At 41.0% G+C, this 18,471-nt stretch overlaps 1 protein-coding gene across 1 annotated transcript in view; it reads left to right on the plus strand.

Moving 5' to 3' along the window:
• GAN (gigaxonin) overlaps positions 1 to 17,789 on the plus strand; it is a 39,984-nt gene extending 22,195 nt beyond the window's left edge. The window contains exons 10-11 of the mRNA XM_030282039.4: positions 3,173 to 3,282; positions 4,036 to 17,789. Coding sequence (XP_030137899.1) covers positions 3,173 to 3,282; positions 4,036 to 4,217 — 292 coding nt within the window. The 3' untranslated portion in view covers positions 4,218 to 17,789. The remainder of the gene's footprint in view (positions 1 to 3,172; positions 3,283 to 4,035) is intronic.
• Positions 17,790 to 18,471: the final 682 nt, after the last annotated feature.

Below are 18,471 nucleotides of genomic sequence, written 5' to 3' on the forward strand. Positions count from 1 at the left end.
TGTCAGGCTGTCTTCAGAGTCACGTGCATGAGTGGATTTAAGTGAACCCAAATATAGAAAAAGCTGTATGTCAGACTGCAGGGTTTTTGCAGGGTGTAGATTTTTTTTTTTTTCAAAGGCTATAGATGGAGCTTTGTGTGCATTGTATCCTGTTTTTTTAAATATTGATCAAGCTAAAAACAGATTTAATGAATGTGAAAATGGAAGATGGAAATGTGAAGGTATCCTTCACCCAGTGATCCAGTGTTCATCTACTCTATAAAAAGCAGGAAGTCTTAAATACATACTCAAGACCTTGATGGGGCAGACTTTCTATCAGAGTTCATAATTTATAATGCACTTTTTGCACCATGTAGGTGAGTGGAGAATTGGATGATGTCTGTACACACTTGAGTTTTTTTCTTTTCAATGTGGATGGCTGGAAATACTTAATACAGCCCAAACTGACTTCATGATTCTTTGCAAGATCTGCTGGTGGATGGCCACTGCTGCCTTTCCCTGGTGGTCTGTAAGTGGGGTAGGATTTCTTCCTTCTTCTCACGATTCAAAAAGGAATTATGAAAATTTGTAGGTACTAAGGGGGATAAAAGTGAAAGAGAATTTTCAGCAGCAGCACTTTGGTAAAAGATCCTTTACAATGTTCTTTTTGCTACTGGAACGTCATGGAAATAAGAAAGAGCTTTCAGCAGCATGTAACTAGTGAACTAAATAGTCTTGTAACATAGTATGTGTAATTAGCAACATTCTTCCAGTCAGTGTGCAGGAATTTCATTAAAAGCAAGTGCTTATGCAAATGTAATGAGAACACTAATTGATAGCACTGTCAGATGAGAGGAACCTGGATTTTCATTCATTTCCAAACTTCCTCTCCCAGCTGGGTGATCTTGAGGTGATGTGTCTGGAATATGTTGGCTCTGTATCACATCTTTATTTACTTCCCACTTGGAAATAAAGCAGTTACCCCTATCCCACTCGTCAGCTACAGCAGTGTGGATGGATATTTTGTTTGTCTCACTTTAAGACTAAAAGAAATCAAGATTCTTTCCTTTCTTTTTTTTTAAATTGGGTGGAAGCCTGTTCCAGTTTCAGAGCCATCACTTCTGCCCGTGGTTGCAGCAGGACTTGCCTTCCCCCTGCTCCTCTTGGACTCTGAGTGGAGCCATCCCAGGGAAGTACGCAAGAGTTCTGTTCCAAGGACTGTTTTCAGATTCCTGAAGATTGTGAATTTTTGGTCGTGGTGTTTTTTCCATACTGTTCAAACAGCAGGCACAACCCACATTAAGCTGGAGCTTAGTCAAATTCTGATGAAACGTGACCCCTTGCCCTTCCTGTCTTTGTTCCTTCCTAGTTTTAACTGCTAAAGCTGCTGTGAGTGTTCCTGAAAAGTGGTGCCTGTTTTTTAAAGCATATATGTTGAGAAAGCCTGAGGATGAATTTTCAAAAGCAGCTACAGAAACTTTAATACTGTCCTTTGGTGGTGCAAAGTAGGAAAATTCTTGGGTCTCACCCTGTGGGTTTAGGGTTTTTTATGTGAACTCCAAAACCCAGAGTATCTAGTGCAGATAAGCTCCTGATATGAGTTTTTTTTTCCTTTGTTTAACCTGGTCCTATAGTTAGAATTAAAAAAAAAAAAAAAAAAAAATCCAATCTTCCTTGTGCATTTCTCTGCCACTTACTCAGTTTTCAGAATTCTAGGTCACTTGCTGCTAAAAAGCAGTGAAAATACTGTGCCCTTCTCCTTCCTTGGTAAGGGAAGGAAGCTAATGAAATATGGTGCAAGTTGTTTTGATCTGTGAGAGTTTCTGAAACAGTGTAGAGAACTTCTCCTTTTCTCTCCTTAGTTCATCTGTCCTCCTCTGTGACAGCTACAAACCATTTCCTTGCTTTGTGCAGAATGTTAATCCTTCAGTATACAGCACAGACAAAATAATGGACAGCCAATTCTTTCATTTGCCCTTTAAAAATTGATTTCTGTCTCCAAGATAATTGATATGGAGCAGCATCTCCTTCAGTGCCAGAAGAACGGTTTACTTCCGAATTAGGAGTTCAGATGATGCAGAATTTTCAAAGATCAGCAGTATCTGGGAGGGCATTTTCTAACTTTTTCCTTCAAATTAAAGTTTCTCAGACCTTCATGTTCTCTGTAAATTATTTAATGAAAAGTGTAGGAGCAGTCCCCTAAAATGGCCTTGATTTGTACATGTCAGGGTCTGTGTGTGGTAACTGTGACAGCATCTGAAAAGGTGCAGCAGCATTTGGTAGGAATTTGTTTCAGAACCAGAGAGTGGATGCTGATAACTCTTGGGACCTCTTTATAAATCAGCATCCCACGTGGATGAGGAGTACATCCCCACCTGTTTCCCAAAGTCTTCAACAAGGAAAACTGCTCTTCACTTGGTGGAAAGATCAGGCTGATGTAGTGTTGAAATGAGCCTGTGCTTACAGTGAACACAGGGGAATTGTAAGATTACTGTAGGAGCTGGAAAGGGATTGAAGAGAGCCTGATATGAGATTGGAAAGGTCTGTGGCAATTCCAGATAAAGGACATTTCTTTTCCAAATTCCATTACCACTTTGATTTCCAGTCTTCTATCCCTTGTTTGAAGTTAAGCATTGCCAAGTCCTGCATTCTTCATAGCAGGCAAGGATTTGTTGTTCCTGATAAAGCACTAATAAAGAAGTTGAAGAATTATATGGGGGAGACACTGCTTAATAACAAGGTTCTGCTACAGCAATTTGTTTTTTCCCTTACTATGAACCATTAAAACTTATATGTGTTTACTTTAAAGACAATTTAAAAACTATTTTTAAAACTGCCTAAAATTTTCTCTGTAGGGAAGATTGATGGGCATAGTTAGCTCTCTAACATGCCTGCTCTCTTCCAGAAGGTCATACTGTGTGGCTGCAAGAATAATTTATTATAGGTCGATTACACAGATGAGTGGAGCAATTCTGAAATTAAGTAACGTCAGGATACAGCAGTACTAGCTGCTTTTCCTGGCAGGGAGAAACCAGGACTATCCCAAACTATGCAATGTTCCCTTTACATAACAAATTAATATGTACACTCTGCTTTTGAGTCAAAGATTACAGCTGCAAAAAGACTCTGGATTATTTTTTTTTAATGTGCTCACTAAAAATCAAATCCTTTTTTTTAATTGTTGTTTTTGCAGGTGGATTTATCTAAATGACCAGAATTTATGTATCCCAACTAGCTCTTCTTTTGTGTATGGAGCTGTGCCCATCGGAGCCAGCATATACGTGATTGGAGATCTCGATACAGGTCAGAGCCAGGACTAAAAACCTCTTTATGCTCATTTCCTTCCAATATTTTAATTACTTGGCACTGGTGAGACTGAACATTTTAAGAATAAGAGGCTGGGACACTGTTCTGTCACTGTGGGTCAGGGGGATTATGAGATTATGCTGGACATACACACAGGCTGGTTTTGGACTTCTTCAGTAACAAGTTCAGTGCTATGAGCCTTGGCTTGATTTGGTTGATTAGTTTGAAGACCACAAGAGATCAGGACTAAAGAGTGTGTTACTGCTTTTATCTAAGTACAAGAAGACCTGTTAGTGCCTGAGGTTGTAGCACCTGTCTTTGAGTGGGAAACAGGCAATTCTGCATTCTAGGGGCATTGTCCAGTGGTTCATATGGATGTGAGAGTGACTCTTGGCTCTCAATCCCAATCAAATAGATGTGTGCTATCAAACATGCTCAGTTTGTAGCTGCCAGCGTCTGGCCATGCTCTGTAAAAGAGATTTGGAAGACTTTTGTGGACGTGTGTATGTATATGAGCGTGGAGTAGGGTTTTCTCCAAAATATAAGCAAACAAAATTCTAAATTTGGTGGGTTTAAGTAGATCAGAAATGTAATGGTAGTTCCTTTTTGACGATAATTTCAACCATCCATCCAGACACTGATTTGTGTTCCTGTGCATGCTCTCTTTCACATATTTGCCTTACTAGAGGTTAAACGTGGTGGCAGCTGCAGTGAGTTTTAAGCATTTCATCTCTTTTTTCGTTCATTCAGGTACAAACTATGACTATGTTAGGGAATTTAAGAGAAGCACGGGCACCTGGCAGCGCACGAAGCCGCTGTTCCCCTCGGACCTGCGCCGGACGGGCTGCGCAGCGCTGCGGATTGCCAACTGCAAACTCTTCCGGCTGCAGCTGCAGCAGGGATTGTTCCGCATCCGCGTCCCTTCGCCGTGATCCGTCTGCTGCCAGGGGAGGAGACTGGAAGAGTTCTGTGCAGTCCACCATAATCTAGCTCTATTTAAAGGAAAAGCTGAGAAATTACAGCTGAAAATTACACTGTATGCTGTGCTTTGGTATGGTAACTGTTTTTGTTTTAAATGCTTACAAAGCTTGAGTCTCAGTACTTGTTTCGGGAACAAATAACTTAAGTACACATTAAAGAGGAGAGAAGGGGGAAAATAAAAGGGGAGATCAAGGAAACACCTTCAGTCATAACCATTTGGATTTTAAACCTTGTTATTGGAGTAGGATTTTTGTGTGTGAAACTGGTGGGAATCAGTTTCCTTTGGCGAAGCTTATTGAAAAGCAAAAACAAAACAAAAAATGCTTTCAGGTGCATTTCCCCTGCGGGGAACTGATATGAATCCATGTGCTATCTGGAACTGGATAGCTGTAGTACACAGAAGCTACATGATAACCAACCTCCCTGCTGTGCTGCTGTTGGAGCCTGAGGCCACAGGAGGTGTTGGTCGTTGCACCTTTTATTTCTAGTCCTTTCTCAAAAGATAAGGTCTGTGCCTAAAAAGTGGTGGAGGTGTGTACATATGGTTTTTCATTAATTTGCAACGGTTTCATTCTGACAAATATTTTTAATATATTTAAAATGGACTAATCTGAAATGGATACACCCCAGGAAATGGATACAGTACACCACAAAGAAGTAAACAGTTTTTTCCCTACGCTGTCATTCGAGTAGCCTGACAAACTGGTCTGCAGGTGGGTGGCATGCGCTTCTAGGTGGGCTTTGGTGGCTGTTTTCCTTGAAGTGAAAAGGGAAGACATGTTTGGAACAGTTAGTGATGATTGCTGCTTTTGGTAAGAGCAAAAGGACAAACTAAATAGATTGTGTTCCTTTTTACTTCAGATCGCTTGCAAGCTAAGAATGGTTTTTAAGACTGAGGATTGTAGAAAGGTGTATTTTATGTCTCTTACAACAAAAGTGAAATATGACAAGGTTATATTTATTTTGCAGAAAACATGGGGTTTGAACTAAGAATTAAGGAAAAATTGTACAGTGACTTTAAATTGGGATCAAAAGTTGGTTTACTAATGATTTCTGTGCTACAGTACAGTCTTGTTTACTGCTGTCTGACTTTGGAAGCTGGGTTTTATGGTGTGGTTATAGTGAAGAACTTAGTATCTTGCATTTTATTTCTTACTAAGCCTTGTTCACATCAGTAGTGATATTTAATTGACTTTTGTTTGTAGTCAAGATCAGCTGATAGAACAGTTTTACCTCAATTTTTGATTTCATTGTTGTTGTGATGGGTGGGACATAACCTGTATTTATTTAAAAGGAATAAACTGGGAGAGATGGAAAATAGAAATAATACCTCCTGCCCTTCAGAAAAAGAGACTTTGTACAACCAGTATTATAACTACATACAAGACTATCCAATCTGCAACTTTGTGGACCTCAGACAAGCCAAACTCTGCCCTCAGTTGTGTTAGTGTAAACCTTCCTCATCTTTATTGAAATAATTTTACATATGTTGAAATATGATCCCAAACTAGGTCAAAATATTGGTATTTCACTAAATAGTCTTTGAAGAGCCATTCTGAAACTTACTTCTGCTCAGTCCTTCCATAGCACTGATGTGGGGTTGGAATTACTCTGATTCCTGAGCAGAGGAGTGTGGGAGGGTGAGGAAAAGGGCAGCAGCCAACCCACTGACCTTTTTTTTTATTTTTATTTTTTACAATGCTGAAGTGCTGCAAAACTTGAACTATATACATCGATTTTCTGACCTATATTAGTTGGCATATTAAAAAGTTTATATATTTATGCATTGCAGTAAACTTGGTGTGTATATATATATATATGTCTTTAGATTTTAAATTTATATATAATGCTTTACCACAGAAATGTGAACCACTATTTCCATCCTTGGCCGGCTTGTGAAATAAATCAAGTGCTGTTAGTTATGTAAAACTTCCCCTTTTTCAAAAATCTTACATGGGTCAATTTTTTTTTCCTCAGACAAAGTGCCAAGATCCCATATGCAAAAGTGATGAATGTTCCTAAGTATCTGTTTCACTTTGAGCTCAGTTTTCTAAGTGGTTTGGAAAACTTCAGAAAATGTTATTCAGAATATTGCCAGCTGCTATCTCCTGAGTCCCTGTAGCTTCCCAGTACACTTGAGGGCATTCAGCATCCAGAAAATGTAAGTGATAAATGCACATGATAAATCCAAGTAAATACTCTAGCAGTGTTTTGCAGTTCAAGTTACTGAACCAAATGTTTACACTTAGAGTAGGATTAACACTAGGTGTTCTTAGTTAACTTTTTTTTAAAGAAAAATAAAACAAATCTGCTGGTGATTGGAGCATGTTGCAAATGCACTCAGTGAGATTTGACCAAGAAGTTTAGGCCTCTGTACCTGAACCAGTCACAAACTGAATTTCTGAGCACACTGTACTCATGTCACGTTCCTTGTGGCTGGGAACCAAGTCTCCAAGGATGTTCTCCAGGGGTTTTGAGTGCGTGCTCAAGCTTTAGGCACTCCTGAGATGTCAAAACTGGTTTCTTTGGCATTGCCTAAGGGGATGGGACCATTCCCCATCTGCATTGTCTGTGGGACTGATCCAGGAGCTGTTCTAGGCTCTGTGTGTGCAGGAGGGAAGGGATGTGTCTTCTGTCTGTCCAGCTCTGATCTGGGAGTGCATCCCTTGGATTGTGCAATAACCAGGTTTGATTTCCCTCTGAATTTGGAGCAAGGCTTTGAAACCAAGGCTCCCCTTTCTGCAGGGATTGTACCAGTGATGGTGTAGGGGTGAAGAGGCAGAGCTCACCTCTGGCTTCTCTTTCTCTTTACTGAGGGGTGGTTGATTTCAGAAGGGGAGGGAGGCTGTGATGGTACCAGAGGTGCTGAGAGGAGGGAGGTCACCAGTTTGCTGAGTGTTGAATGTGCAAACAGCTGTAGATTGAGCTGGGTTCACTGGTAAATGCCACCACTCGGCTGTCCCTGCTCTCCTGGCACTGTGTACCGCTGCACATGATGGCTGAACCACATGGGAAACAACTCGGGAGTTTTTCCGAGTTGCAGTCCGGGGGTTTTAGGTGGTTTGGCAGCTTAGAAACTTGTTTAAGTTGTCCTTGCTTAGCACAGTGGCCTTAATTCCTCCCAGCTGATGAGTTGACACTGACATTCATTCAGGTCCTCCACAGGTGACTGTTTGAATGTGTGTCCTGGCCCGCTGTCTGTGCAGGATGAGGACTGGCTGGGCCACCTTGAGCTTGAGGCACTTGGGCTGGGCCACTGCATCTGTTGGCCTTTCCCTAGTGAGGAACTGGACCCACCCCAGCTACTGAAATGAGAAAATCACCAAATGCGGGGTAGGAATTGCGGAAGATGGAATGAGTGGTGGCTTTTTTCTCTCCTTACTCCATCTCTTCCCACAATTCCCCCAAGAAAAGTTTCTTCTTCCTTTTTTTCTTGTGCCACAGATAATTTTAGAAAAATGTTGGAATTGTCAATTTTAGGGGAAAAGTGGGGGGAAAAGTATATGCTACTGTAAGCACACAGCAGTGTCCTTTGTGCTTGTTTTACACTTGTAGCCTTGTGGTGGCTGTGCACAGCAGAGAGATTACAGAAGCAAAGGTGTAAAGTGCTGTTGCCCTCATAAAATAAATCCCTTGAGTTTCTGAGGGAGGCACATGCCTGGCCTGGCTCTGTTCCTTACCTGGCCTTGACAGATGCTCATATTCCTAAAGAGTCAGGGTTGGATTTCAGATCCTCTCCCTTGCTGGTTTTATACTTGAAGAGGCATCCTGAAGTCTTGGGTTTTGCTGTACCATAGCAAGATCTGGTTGTCCTTAAATATTTTGTCACCTAATCCTTAAATTTTTGTTATTGTGAAAATGCTGTGTCAGCCCAGCTGCTTCTGGTCAAGTGGAATTTCTGTAGCTTTGAAGGTACTTCATCTTTAGATTGAAGGGAAATTAATACAAAATTACACAAAAGGACAGAGTTGAATCTGAAAGCAGAAAAAGCTCAAAATCAGCTCACTGATAGCTGTGGCAGGCTGTGTCCCTGGTGTTTGACTGCACAGCACGTGCCTGGCACACAGCCTGCCTTCAGGAGCAGAGATCTTGATGAAAATAAGAGGTTTTTATCAAAGCTACTGAACCGCCTGGCTTAGGAACTCCCCCTCCAGAGCACACCAGGCAGCTTGACTGTTTTGCAATATTTCTGGTGCCTGCATGACTCAGTAAATGCACAAGTAAAGGACTGAGGGGTCTGGGGAGGTTTTCCCCTGTTTTAACTGCAGTTTCTCTGTTTGTTCCATAAATGCTGTGCACAGGCTCTGCTATCATGCATGTGCCATGCAGAGTGGAGGATGCAATAACCAATCCAAATTGTTACAAGTGCCAAACTTTTGAGTTCTTCTGTGTATAACAATAACTCAACTGTTCTACTAAAATACAGATATGCTTAAATTCACTGTGTTCCAAAAAAAAGAGCAGTGGTTCTTTTTTTTTTTTAAATGAATGCTATTGAAAGCAATGTAAATCTACTTTTTTAATTTAAATATTGTTCTGCAGGTTTGTGTTACTCTTCACAGCTGCCTTGCCATCACACTCCATGTGATGCATATGGACACTTTGCTCTTTCTTAGAGCACTGGTGCCACGCAAGTGTATAATAAAAGGCAGCTGACAACAGGCTTTAGTATTTAAAATTATAACTGTTTAAATTAAGTGCAATTTATTTGCATTTATTGACCTGCAGAATGAAACTGTGCCTTGGGAAATGTGGCTGTGCCCAGGGACACAGGCAGACTGAGCATTGTAACTAAGGTGTGGTTTGGTGCCACTCACAGCAATGCTTTCCAAGGAATTATATTTAATTTAATGTTAAATAGATCCTTTCTGCCTCTAATTTAGCACTGAGGATTTGAGGGTTGTGTTCTCTTTAGCTCTTTGGAGTATTAAACAGCTACTTCAGGTGGGTAGGAAGGGTGTTAATTGCATCCGTGTTTGTAGAAGCTGCTATTTCCATCTTCCCAAAGGAGTATTTCCTTTTCCTGTTCAGGACTGAGTACAGGCCTGTGTTTCAGTCGTCACTGCTGCAGCCTTTTGACATTTGCCATTTCTGATGCTCTTCCTTGTTTTTTCTTGGAGCTGTGTTTCCAAGGCACATGGTCTGTGACAGAAAAGCACAGGGCATGGGAAGGTGAGCCAGTAAAAGCCAAAGGCAGTGGGGTTTGGGGGAAACTGCTCATTTTAGTGGGGGTCACCTCTATGTGCTCTGAAGTTTATTAATAAGTTTGGCATCTGCTCTCCATCATCCCTATGGGTTTTGGTGTGGGTTTTTTTCTTTTTTTTTTTCCCTGGGAAATTCCTTGCTGTAGGAAGGATTGCAGCCAGGGCTTAAGGTGACACCTCTGACCAGCCATGCCCAGTGTGACTCTGCAGTCTGACTGCTGCTCTTCTCCAGCAATCAACTCTCTCAAATTTTTGATTAATAGGTTACCTAAAAGCATAGACTAAAGCCATTCATCTAGATAAACACCTGCTCATTAGGATTAAGGGTAACAAGAGAGTGAAACTATGAGCTACTACCAACAGGTAATTATGTTGAATATTTATTGATGATATAAAATCTGAATAATATTTTTTAAATTACTTATTCTAGGTAGCGGCTTTTTAGTTATAAAAGTATTTGCAATACATTAAGTACTTACATAAAATAGTATTTGCAGGTTATTTTAAATAATCCATTGAAATATCTTGAAAAGTGAGCTGGAAGATTGGTGCTTTTCAATAGAAAAAGGCTAAATCTTGATGCCCAGCAGTTTTGCAGGGTTTCTGTGAGCAGAGAACACCTGCCAGAGCACTTCAGGACATGAAGCTGCTCAATGCCACTGCCTACCTGTGCCCTTGAATTTGCATAATGGAATGAGGCCTTTCTGAGCCCTGGTAAAAACTGACGGGTCTGATTACAATAATAGAAAGAAGCATACCCTATGTAATTAGTGTTACTTTATTGATAAAATTGATTAAAATTGATTGATGAAATTAATTGGGTTTTTAATACTGTGTGTTTTTAAATGACCACCTTAGGCACTTATTTAATTTTTTAAAAAATTTGTTTGAATTTCCTCCATTTCTTTTGAGTTAATGCTGAGACAACCTCAGTTTTTGTCGAGGGCAAATTTCCTTTATCTATAGTTCTAAACCCTGTCAGAGCCTGACCAACCTCCTGCCACCAGCTGTGCACTTGTTTCACAGGTGTCATTTCTGTGCATTCTGTTATTGGGTTACCACCTCTGCCAATTTCAGACCAGAAAAAAAAAATGCCCTGTGGAACAAATTTGTACCTGATGAAAGCAAAAGCCAATTTTGGAAAGTTTAAATTTCCGTCTTCAATAGGCAGCGTGCTACAAAACCCTGATCCTTGGCTGGGCTTATGGTTCTCTCCTGAATGACCTCACATGCAAAAGCTGCAGGTTTTATTAATCTACTTTATTAATTTACAAATGATGGCAGGAAAGCATAATCATCCCTGTCACTTGTTTCACTGTTTTTATGTCTTAAAAAGCAAAGCCTGCTTATTTGAGTGAATAAAGCAGTACACAGGGGTATCTGCTGAGATGATCAAGTTAAACACAGCTGACATTCTGTAAAGCTCTTGCTATAGTTTCTTTCTGCAGGGAAGCCAGGGAGTGCCCTCTTCAGAAATACTTTCAAACCCTTTCAGAGCTGGTCTTAAACTAGTCCAAAGGACTCCTCTGGGTTGCTTAGAGAACATGAAGTCTGTTCTAGCTTTTGTTTGCTTGGGGAAACACCTGCTAAGTCCATTTTAAGCTTTTTTTTTTTTTTTTTTTTTTTTTTTTAAATCCTTAATTTCCAAAACCTGAGTGGTTTGCTTCTTGCAACTGAAACATGTTTGTATTTAAGGGTCTGAGAATGCATTTTGCAATGCATGGTGAGTGTTCTGTCCTATCTTGGTTACATGATGTAAATAGCAAGCTGTGTTCTGGGGGGCTCCTGGGAGCTCCTTTAGAGTGCTGAGGGGTGGAGAAGGTTCAGTAGAAGATTCTCCTTACACTGCCCCAGTCTTGCTGTGAGTGTCAGATGGGGCAAGAGGCTGGGTTTGGTACAGAACTCATGGAATTGCCACCACTGACTGCCCTCAGTCTTTGGACCCCAAAGCCCATCAGGGGCAGGTCCTGGGTGTTCCATGCACCATGTTTCCTCTGGCCTCGGGTGTTTTCTCTTTTGCTGTTACTAACAGGATTTTGCTTTCATTCTCCCTCTGAACACATGGCCTGTGCCCACGGGCCAGGGAGCACAACTGCTGTGGGTCAGAGGGTGGCCACACCAACTTGCTCTCTGTGGCTTTTGCACATCTCTGCACATCAGTGTGTGTGGGGACAGTGCTTAGCACACAATGAAATGACTTTTCCTGGAGCTTCTAGAACTGATGCCAGCAGGTCAGAGATCACCTGAACACTTGTAAGCAAACCTGCAGGTAGAGCAGGTGTAGCCCAGTCCCTCATGTGTGTCACTGTGCCTGGAAGTCTGGCGCTTTGTCCTGGGGGGAAAAGCCCCTACTCCCAGCTACCTCATTTTTTCTTTCCTTGCACTTTGTCAAATATTTTTTGTTTTGTTTTAAATCACATTTTGTCCTTCAATTAAAAAAAAACCTAAAAGCAGACAAGAAGCAGGACAGAATGGTACCATTGTCCAAGGACAGTTTAATTTCATTTTAAATTAATGTTTCTGTACAAAAAGACCAAGGTTGACCTGCAGCTGCTGTAAAAAGTAAATAAAAATTTCTATTACTTGATAATAACTATTATACTTGGAAATGAGAGTAGCAATTGAAAGGCTGTCCTGATGATTTTTAAATAGGAAGCAATCTGTTCAAAAAAATAGAAGTCTCTGCTCTTTTAAGGACAGATCAGATAGTTTTCTCTCTGCCTCTACTCTGCTCTCACTATTTTGCCTGTGGACTTGATACATTATCTTAATAGAGAGATTCACTGATTTTTCTGTAATGTCTACTTAGATATTTTTCTGTGGAGTTTCCCATTTAATCACCTGCAGAGGAAAAACTGTTCAAATCACTACCTGCCTTCCATACCTGAACTAATGTCATTGACCATTTCTTTGTGATCTTCAGGTATGTGGGATTTTGCTTAGATTGAAAAAGTTTTTTAAAAAGTGTCTTTTCTTCTGCTCCTAAAGGTGCTATTTCGACATAGTTTTGAATTCCTTACACTGTGCTTGACTTCTAAAAGTACCAATATAAGCTGGTAATCAGCTTGTGTTTATTCTGTGGAGTTTTTCTTTGAGTATTCAATCTCTATTTTGAAAAGCATCCCTTTTCATAAAGATGGCTTCCAAACTGTCAAAAGGCCTTAATAATGCAAAATATAATGGGAAAATGCTCCCTTTTCCCTTCTTTGTAAAGGCAAAACCAAGAAATGCATCACAGAGGATATTTTCCTCTAAAATTTTGAGGAGCCACTGATACTAACTTTGAATTCAATGTAGCAAACATTTTAGTGGCCATGCACAAATAGCAGGGGTGAAACAAGGAGCTATTCATTAACTCTGCAGACTGTACCAATTAGCTGCTAATTCCAGAGCCTTCCATTAGCATCATGGTGGCTATTCCATAAATATTAATCTTCCCAGGCTTGGTCCCAGGACATGGCTGTGTGTCTGGGACACGCTGACCCATGTGGCTGGCAGGTCACTGGGATGTTGTGCCCAGTGTAGGGTTTGTCTCAGACCCCTCCTGCTCAGCCCCCCAGGGTTTAGTGCTCAGGAGGAGGGAGGAGGGAAGCTCCAAGTGCTGCCATTGCAGTGACATCGGCTTGGGCACTCTGAGAAGAGGTTCTTGTAGACACAAGCTCTGGAGGCGAGAGCTGAATTTTAGTCCTGCATAGGAACTTTGTTGTTGTCCTTTTTGTGCTGCCTTTATTTTTGTTTGATCCGTATCATCAGTTTGGTTTAGGCATTTGGTAACACTGCTACAGGAAGGTTTTTCTTTCTCTGAAGCACATAAAGTCCTACTCCTGCCCTGTCTGAAGCAGCAGGATCAAGGGTTGATGTTTGAATTTGTCCCATCTCCAGACATCAGGTTATTTATTGTCTTCTTATAGGCTCTGCAGTCCCAGTGCTGTAGCATTTTTCACTCATATTAATGTCAGTGTCCTTTAGCCTCTTGAAAAGAGTCCAGAGACTGCCTTGTCCTTCTCCTCCTTCACACATTGGGTGCTGCCCTCTGGACCATCCAAACTCATCCAGGCTGTCACTGCAGAGGAGCCACTGGTTGGTGGCCTCACAGGAGTATCTGTGTTACCTGCAGTGCTTCTGAGAAACAGCTGAAAACTGTTGAAAACAGCTGAAAGTGGAGAAACTCTACTGAGCTTGCAAATTCCTGATCCTCTCATTCTAGGGAAGGCTGAGGAGCAGCATTGTTCCTTGCCTTGCAGCTGCTCCCTGCTGCACAGGTAAGGATGAGTCCACACTGTCCCTTACGATATAAAGATTGATGGCCTGTTATAGGAGATTTGCTATTTTGCATTTATTGTATTTAAATCTGAAACTTCTGGAGCTATGGAACTGTGGGTTCTGGAACTATGTCTGCAGTGTGGAACCACAGGTACTGGCCTGAAGAGCCAGGGAGCTTCTGGCCACCTGTTTTTCCACTGCACTTTTTTCTTTTTTTGAGAAACCAGAGATGTGAAACTGCATCCCAGTTTGTATGCCCACTGCTCTATAATCCAGAGTGGGACCCTGATAAGCTGGAATTGTTTTACCTTCAGAAGGAAAAACTGAAATGTCTTCACATTAGATGCTCTATCTTCAGAGTTTTCTCTCGGTAAACCATATTTATTGAGTTCCATGAATCTTGTGGGATTGGGTTAAAGAAATGAATATGTATTATAAGAATGATAACTAGTGTACTTAGTCTGACTATGTACAGTACAAATACTCTCTTATATCTTAAGAGAATGAAAAAACGATTGAATAATCCAATTATGATGCCTGTATTCCATGAACCAAGTAATAGGAGGGTGTTGGAATGTGATGTTACGTTGCTGCCGCTCTCCTAAAGGTTCAATGTTCTGTCAAATCTAAGATCTTGATAATTACCAGGATATTGTCAGAATATATTGCCACCTTTTCTACAAAAGGCACATTGGTGTGGTGAGGTAAAAGTACTCACCTCTTCTTTACCATCTGTGGCATGCAGCTGGACAGCAAGGGTTATCCCCATCATGCAGCTGCCGTGCTCTGACTCCTGGGTTACAGATGTGGTTACTGTTACAGCCTTTCTGTGTGTGTACATGTTCTGTGGGTCCTTCTGTGCTTTGTGTGGGAATGGAGTTTTATCTTTTATGTGTCCACCTCAAAATCATTAGAAATTAATTGATTAATCACTTGGGGGCAGGGTTTGGAATGCTCTGATCGGGGTATGCTGAGTTACTTCTGTTTAAAACAGGGAAAAATAAGACATAAATGCTCTTTGACCTCAATCAAACTATGCAATACAGCACACCAGAGAGCTGAATTCCTTGTGATACAGAAGTGCAGCTCCTGTGTCCTTCCAAACCCAGTCCTTGGTCCAAGGTTAGGAGAGCTTGTACTCAATGGCTGCCCACGAATCTCGTATCCAGATCAACTCTAGTTCACTGCTTTTGCTCCTGCCCCCTTGCCTGACCCAGCAGTTCAGCCAGGTCAGGTGGTTGGGTGTTTTGGCTCAGAATGATGTGATCTCCGTGTGTGTCCCTCCTGTTGTCCCATGGTGTTGTCAACTGGAGCTTGTCCTGTAACCCCACCAGTGTGGCTTTACCCTCTGGGGCCACTTCAGCATGTTTGCACCTCCCTGCCCTAGAGCATGTCAGGTGTTTGGGATTTGCTGTGCCCCCTGGGTTGGTGTTGTCTTGCTTTCCCTGTGTCAGTCACTTGTGGATCTGGTGCTTACAGTAAAGAATCCCTGTGATGTCTCCAATCAGTCCAAGTACGTTTTCATTTCTGCCACTTCTGTGCGAGTTTGGTCTTTTTGCTTCTGTGGCAATTCAGCGATAAATGCCCATGTGGTCAGGACTTGTGGTAAAGGTTCTTTGTTCTCCCATTGCTTCATTTTTCCAATGAAATTTATTCCTTGTGTTCTTCTTCTTCCCCCTGTTAAAAAACGGGTACAGTTTTTCCTGGTTCTGCCTCCCGTGAGGAGCTCTCCTCTCCCAGGTGATCATGAATTCTTCATTTCCTTAAGCCTGGACCTCATACAGTTTCTGCCTCCTAATTCCCTTTACTATTTTGTCTCTCTTTAATTGAGATTGACCTCGATTTCTTTCTCTGATTCCAAACAGGGATTTTGGTGCATAGCCTGGGAGACAAGCAGGAAAGCTCTCTCTGTGTACATCCATTTCCTCCCCAGCACACGCGGTGTAAGGGGCTCAGCCTGTTCCATTCCCTCCCCCAGCTTTTTCCTAGTGCTAAGCAGACCACAGGCTGAAGCCATTTCTTATTTCTTTTGGTAACTGAAAATATTAGGAGATTTTCTTCTTCAGAAATAGCCACTGCAGATGAGCAGCTGGCATGAGTGAGGGTTGTTATGCTTCCATATTCAGTATTTTTAATTGAGGAACAAATAATTTATTTTGGGGAAAAATGTAAATTTTTTTGTATTTGTACGTCAAAGTGGCCTTTATAGGAAAAGCACATAAAATATTTAGATTAAAATTGCTTAGTTGTGTAATTTCAGTGGGGATTTTTGTATTGACAGGGTTTCTATGCATTTTTCAAAATATACTTGCTGGTTTGTGTTAGAATTATTGGAAATCTTTTAAAAAACATGTATTACCACATTTTCCATGGTTGATCCCTTTACTATCATTCCTTTTGAATACTAAAAAGATTTTAATTAACCCTGTAAATTAATTTTCCCCACAAATATTTGCATTAAGTCAATATAATGAGTTATAGCATGGGTATGTAGCTTTAAGAAAATAAGCCTAGTAGTGCAGCTTAATTCTGGAGAGGTATGTTTGCAGAAGGGTGGTACAGCAGCGTTTCAATTGCACTTAAAACACTAAATTAGGAAATTAAGTTTTTGCTGTACCTCACCAGGGTTTTATTAAACTATGTCCATCCTGTATTGTTTACACTTTAGCATTATTTAACTATGTATTGTTTGTGCAGTTTGCAGTTCTCTGTTCTGTCAGGATTATGTGAACATTAACAGATAGGAAAAGTTTTGGAGTGTGTGGTGTCCTCGTGGGTTTGATGTGAGTTTGGGGAGGGAGGAGAGAGGAAAGTCAGATCCATTAGTGCATTTTTCCATTTAATGATGTACACATTTTCACATTAGATGAGACTGAATAACTGAAGTTACAATTGAACTGTGAGTAAAATCAGTGGTTTGGGGGTGGGGGGAATTAAGGGGTTGCAGAACTTCAGGCAAAAACCCTTCAGTTGCACTGTGGTACAACTGCCCTGACTGCCTGTGCAAAGCATAGCCCGAGGGGACACATCAGACCTATCCATTTTTCTGGTTTTACTTTCTCTTCTCGAGGTGTTGCTGCAAGGTTTGCTAAGTAGGACCTTCCCAGGAATGTTTATCAACTGAGACTTGAGTTTTATCATTTTATGTTTGTAGTTTTAATTTTTGTTCTTGTTTGTGTTTCATAGAACATCCCTCATGTTCACAGGTTAGTGTAAGTGCAGGCTTTCAGGTGTAGCACCAAATGAGCGTTTCATGCAACCATGCATTCTGTAATTGATGAAAAATGTGCAATTCTAATGGTATTTTGACCCATTGCTGAAACACTGGGTTTTCCAATTGAACAAACTCAAAAATTGAAAACACTCTGTGTCTTCATTAGATGTCTTGAAGATGAAACAAAAGGCAGTTACTCTAGTTGTACCCATGAAATTTGATATTTTTTAATAGTTTTATGGTCTATTTTTAGAAAAACACTTAATTTCTTGGTTTACTTTAGTTGCCATAAATTGCCCAGTGCAGAGTCTGGTCCACCTCCATTTGTTTATTTTCATGGAGTAGTTGCACAAAAACTGGTAACAGCAAAGTAGGAAAGCTCTTTGGTTACTCACCAGTAGCTTCCCTTGCAGAATTGCTTTGTGGCTCACACATGGTATGAAAAGGGACACGGGAATTTTCCTGGATTCAGTAGCACTCGCTTTGTTTACGTGTTCAGTAGAACATTGGGTGACTAAAGGGAGGCTCCCTTTTTAAAGTATTTGACTTGTGCTTTGAGGACTTAGTTGCCACTGTGCAAATTGTGCTGTAATATTGTACCAAGGATCAGTGAAAGTGTTTTATCTTTTTTAATGTCGTTTGTATTTGACCGGGTTTTATAAATGTAAGAAAACAGAGTGTTGTATTTTGATCTGAAATTTGCGTATGGTAAAAGTAACTTTGCTTTATGTATTGGAGGTTTGTTCAGAACTTGAATCATTTTATAGAAGGGTACAGACCAAAATTAATTGTCTTAAAGGTGTTTAATAAATTAACCAAATAAAACATTGATTGTTTGAAAACTTGTTAACTGCACCTTCTGTTTTTTGGGTTTTTTTTTTTTAATTTTAAAAGGAAGAACATTTTCTCTCAAGGTCTTATAAAAAGTGAAAAAAAAAGAGTAGATTTTATAAATATCATCTCCCATGAGTTATCTGTTTTATTATTAAACATTCCAACATGCCAGAAGTTTAATCAAAGGGGAAAACCCAAAGGAAATAAATGGAGAAGGAAAGGCAATGAGGAAATGACGGGAGGTGGGATCAGTCTCTCCCTGGCTCTGCCCAGGCAGTAAATGCTTGTTGTTGCTGGGCCGTGGATGTTGTCAGTGGCCACCCTAGGAAAAATGGGAGTGGGAAGCAGCTTCTGCTCACCTGGAAAAGCTCTTGTGGTTGTTTCAAGGTGTCCATTCTCCCCAGCAGTCACCTTCACTCATCCCCTTCACAAATACTGCTCTTCCATGTGACCTTTCAAAGCAGAGGAGAAAAATATGTGAAGCATAACTGCTCCCAAGGGCAGGTACAAACAGCTCCTTCCAGGGCTGCCTGATATTCCGACCCTTGGCTGTGTCACAGCGTGCAGACGCAACCCCTGCAAGTTCAGAGACCTGCACATTTCTAAGATGCCAAGCAGCTGCAACTGCAGTTGAGCAATATTCTGCCTCCATGCTGTGCTGCTGCCTGCACTGGGGTACTGGCATTGGGG

The sequence above is a fragment of the Taeniopygia guttata genome, chromosome 11, assembly GCF_048771995.1.
Source record: "Taeniopygia guttata chromosome 11, bTaeGut7.mat, whole genome shotgun sequence".
Lineage (NCBI taxonomy): Eukaryota > Metazoa > Chordata > Aves > Passeriformes > Estrildidae > Taeniopygia > Taeniopygia guttata.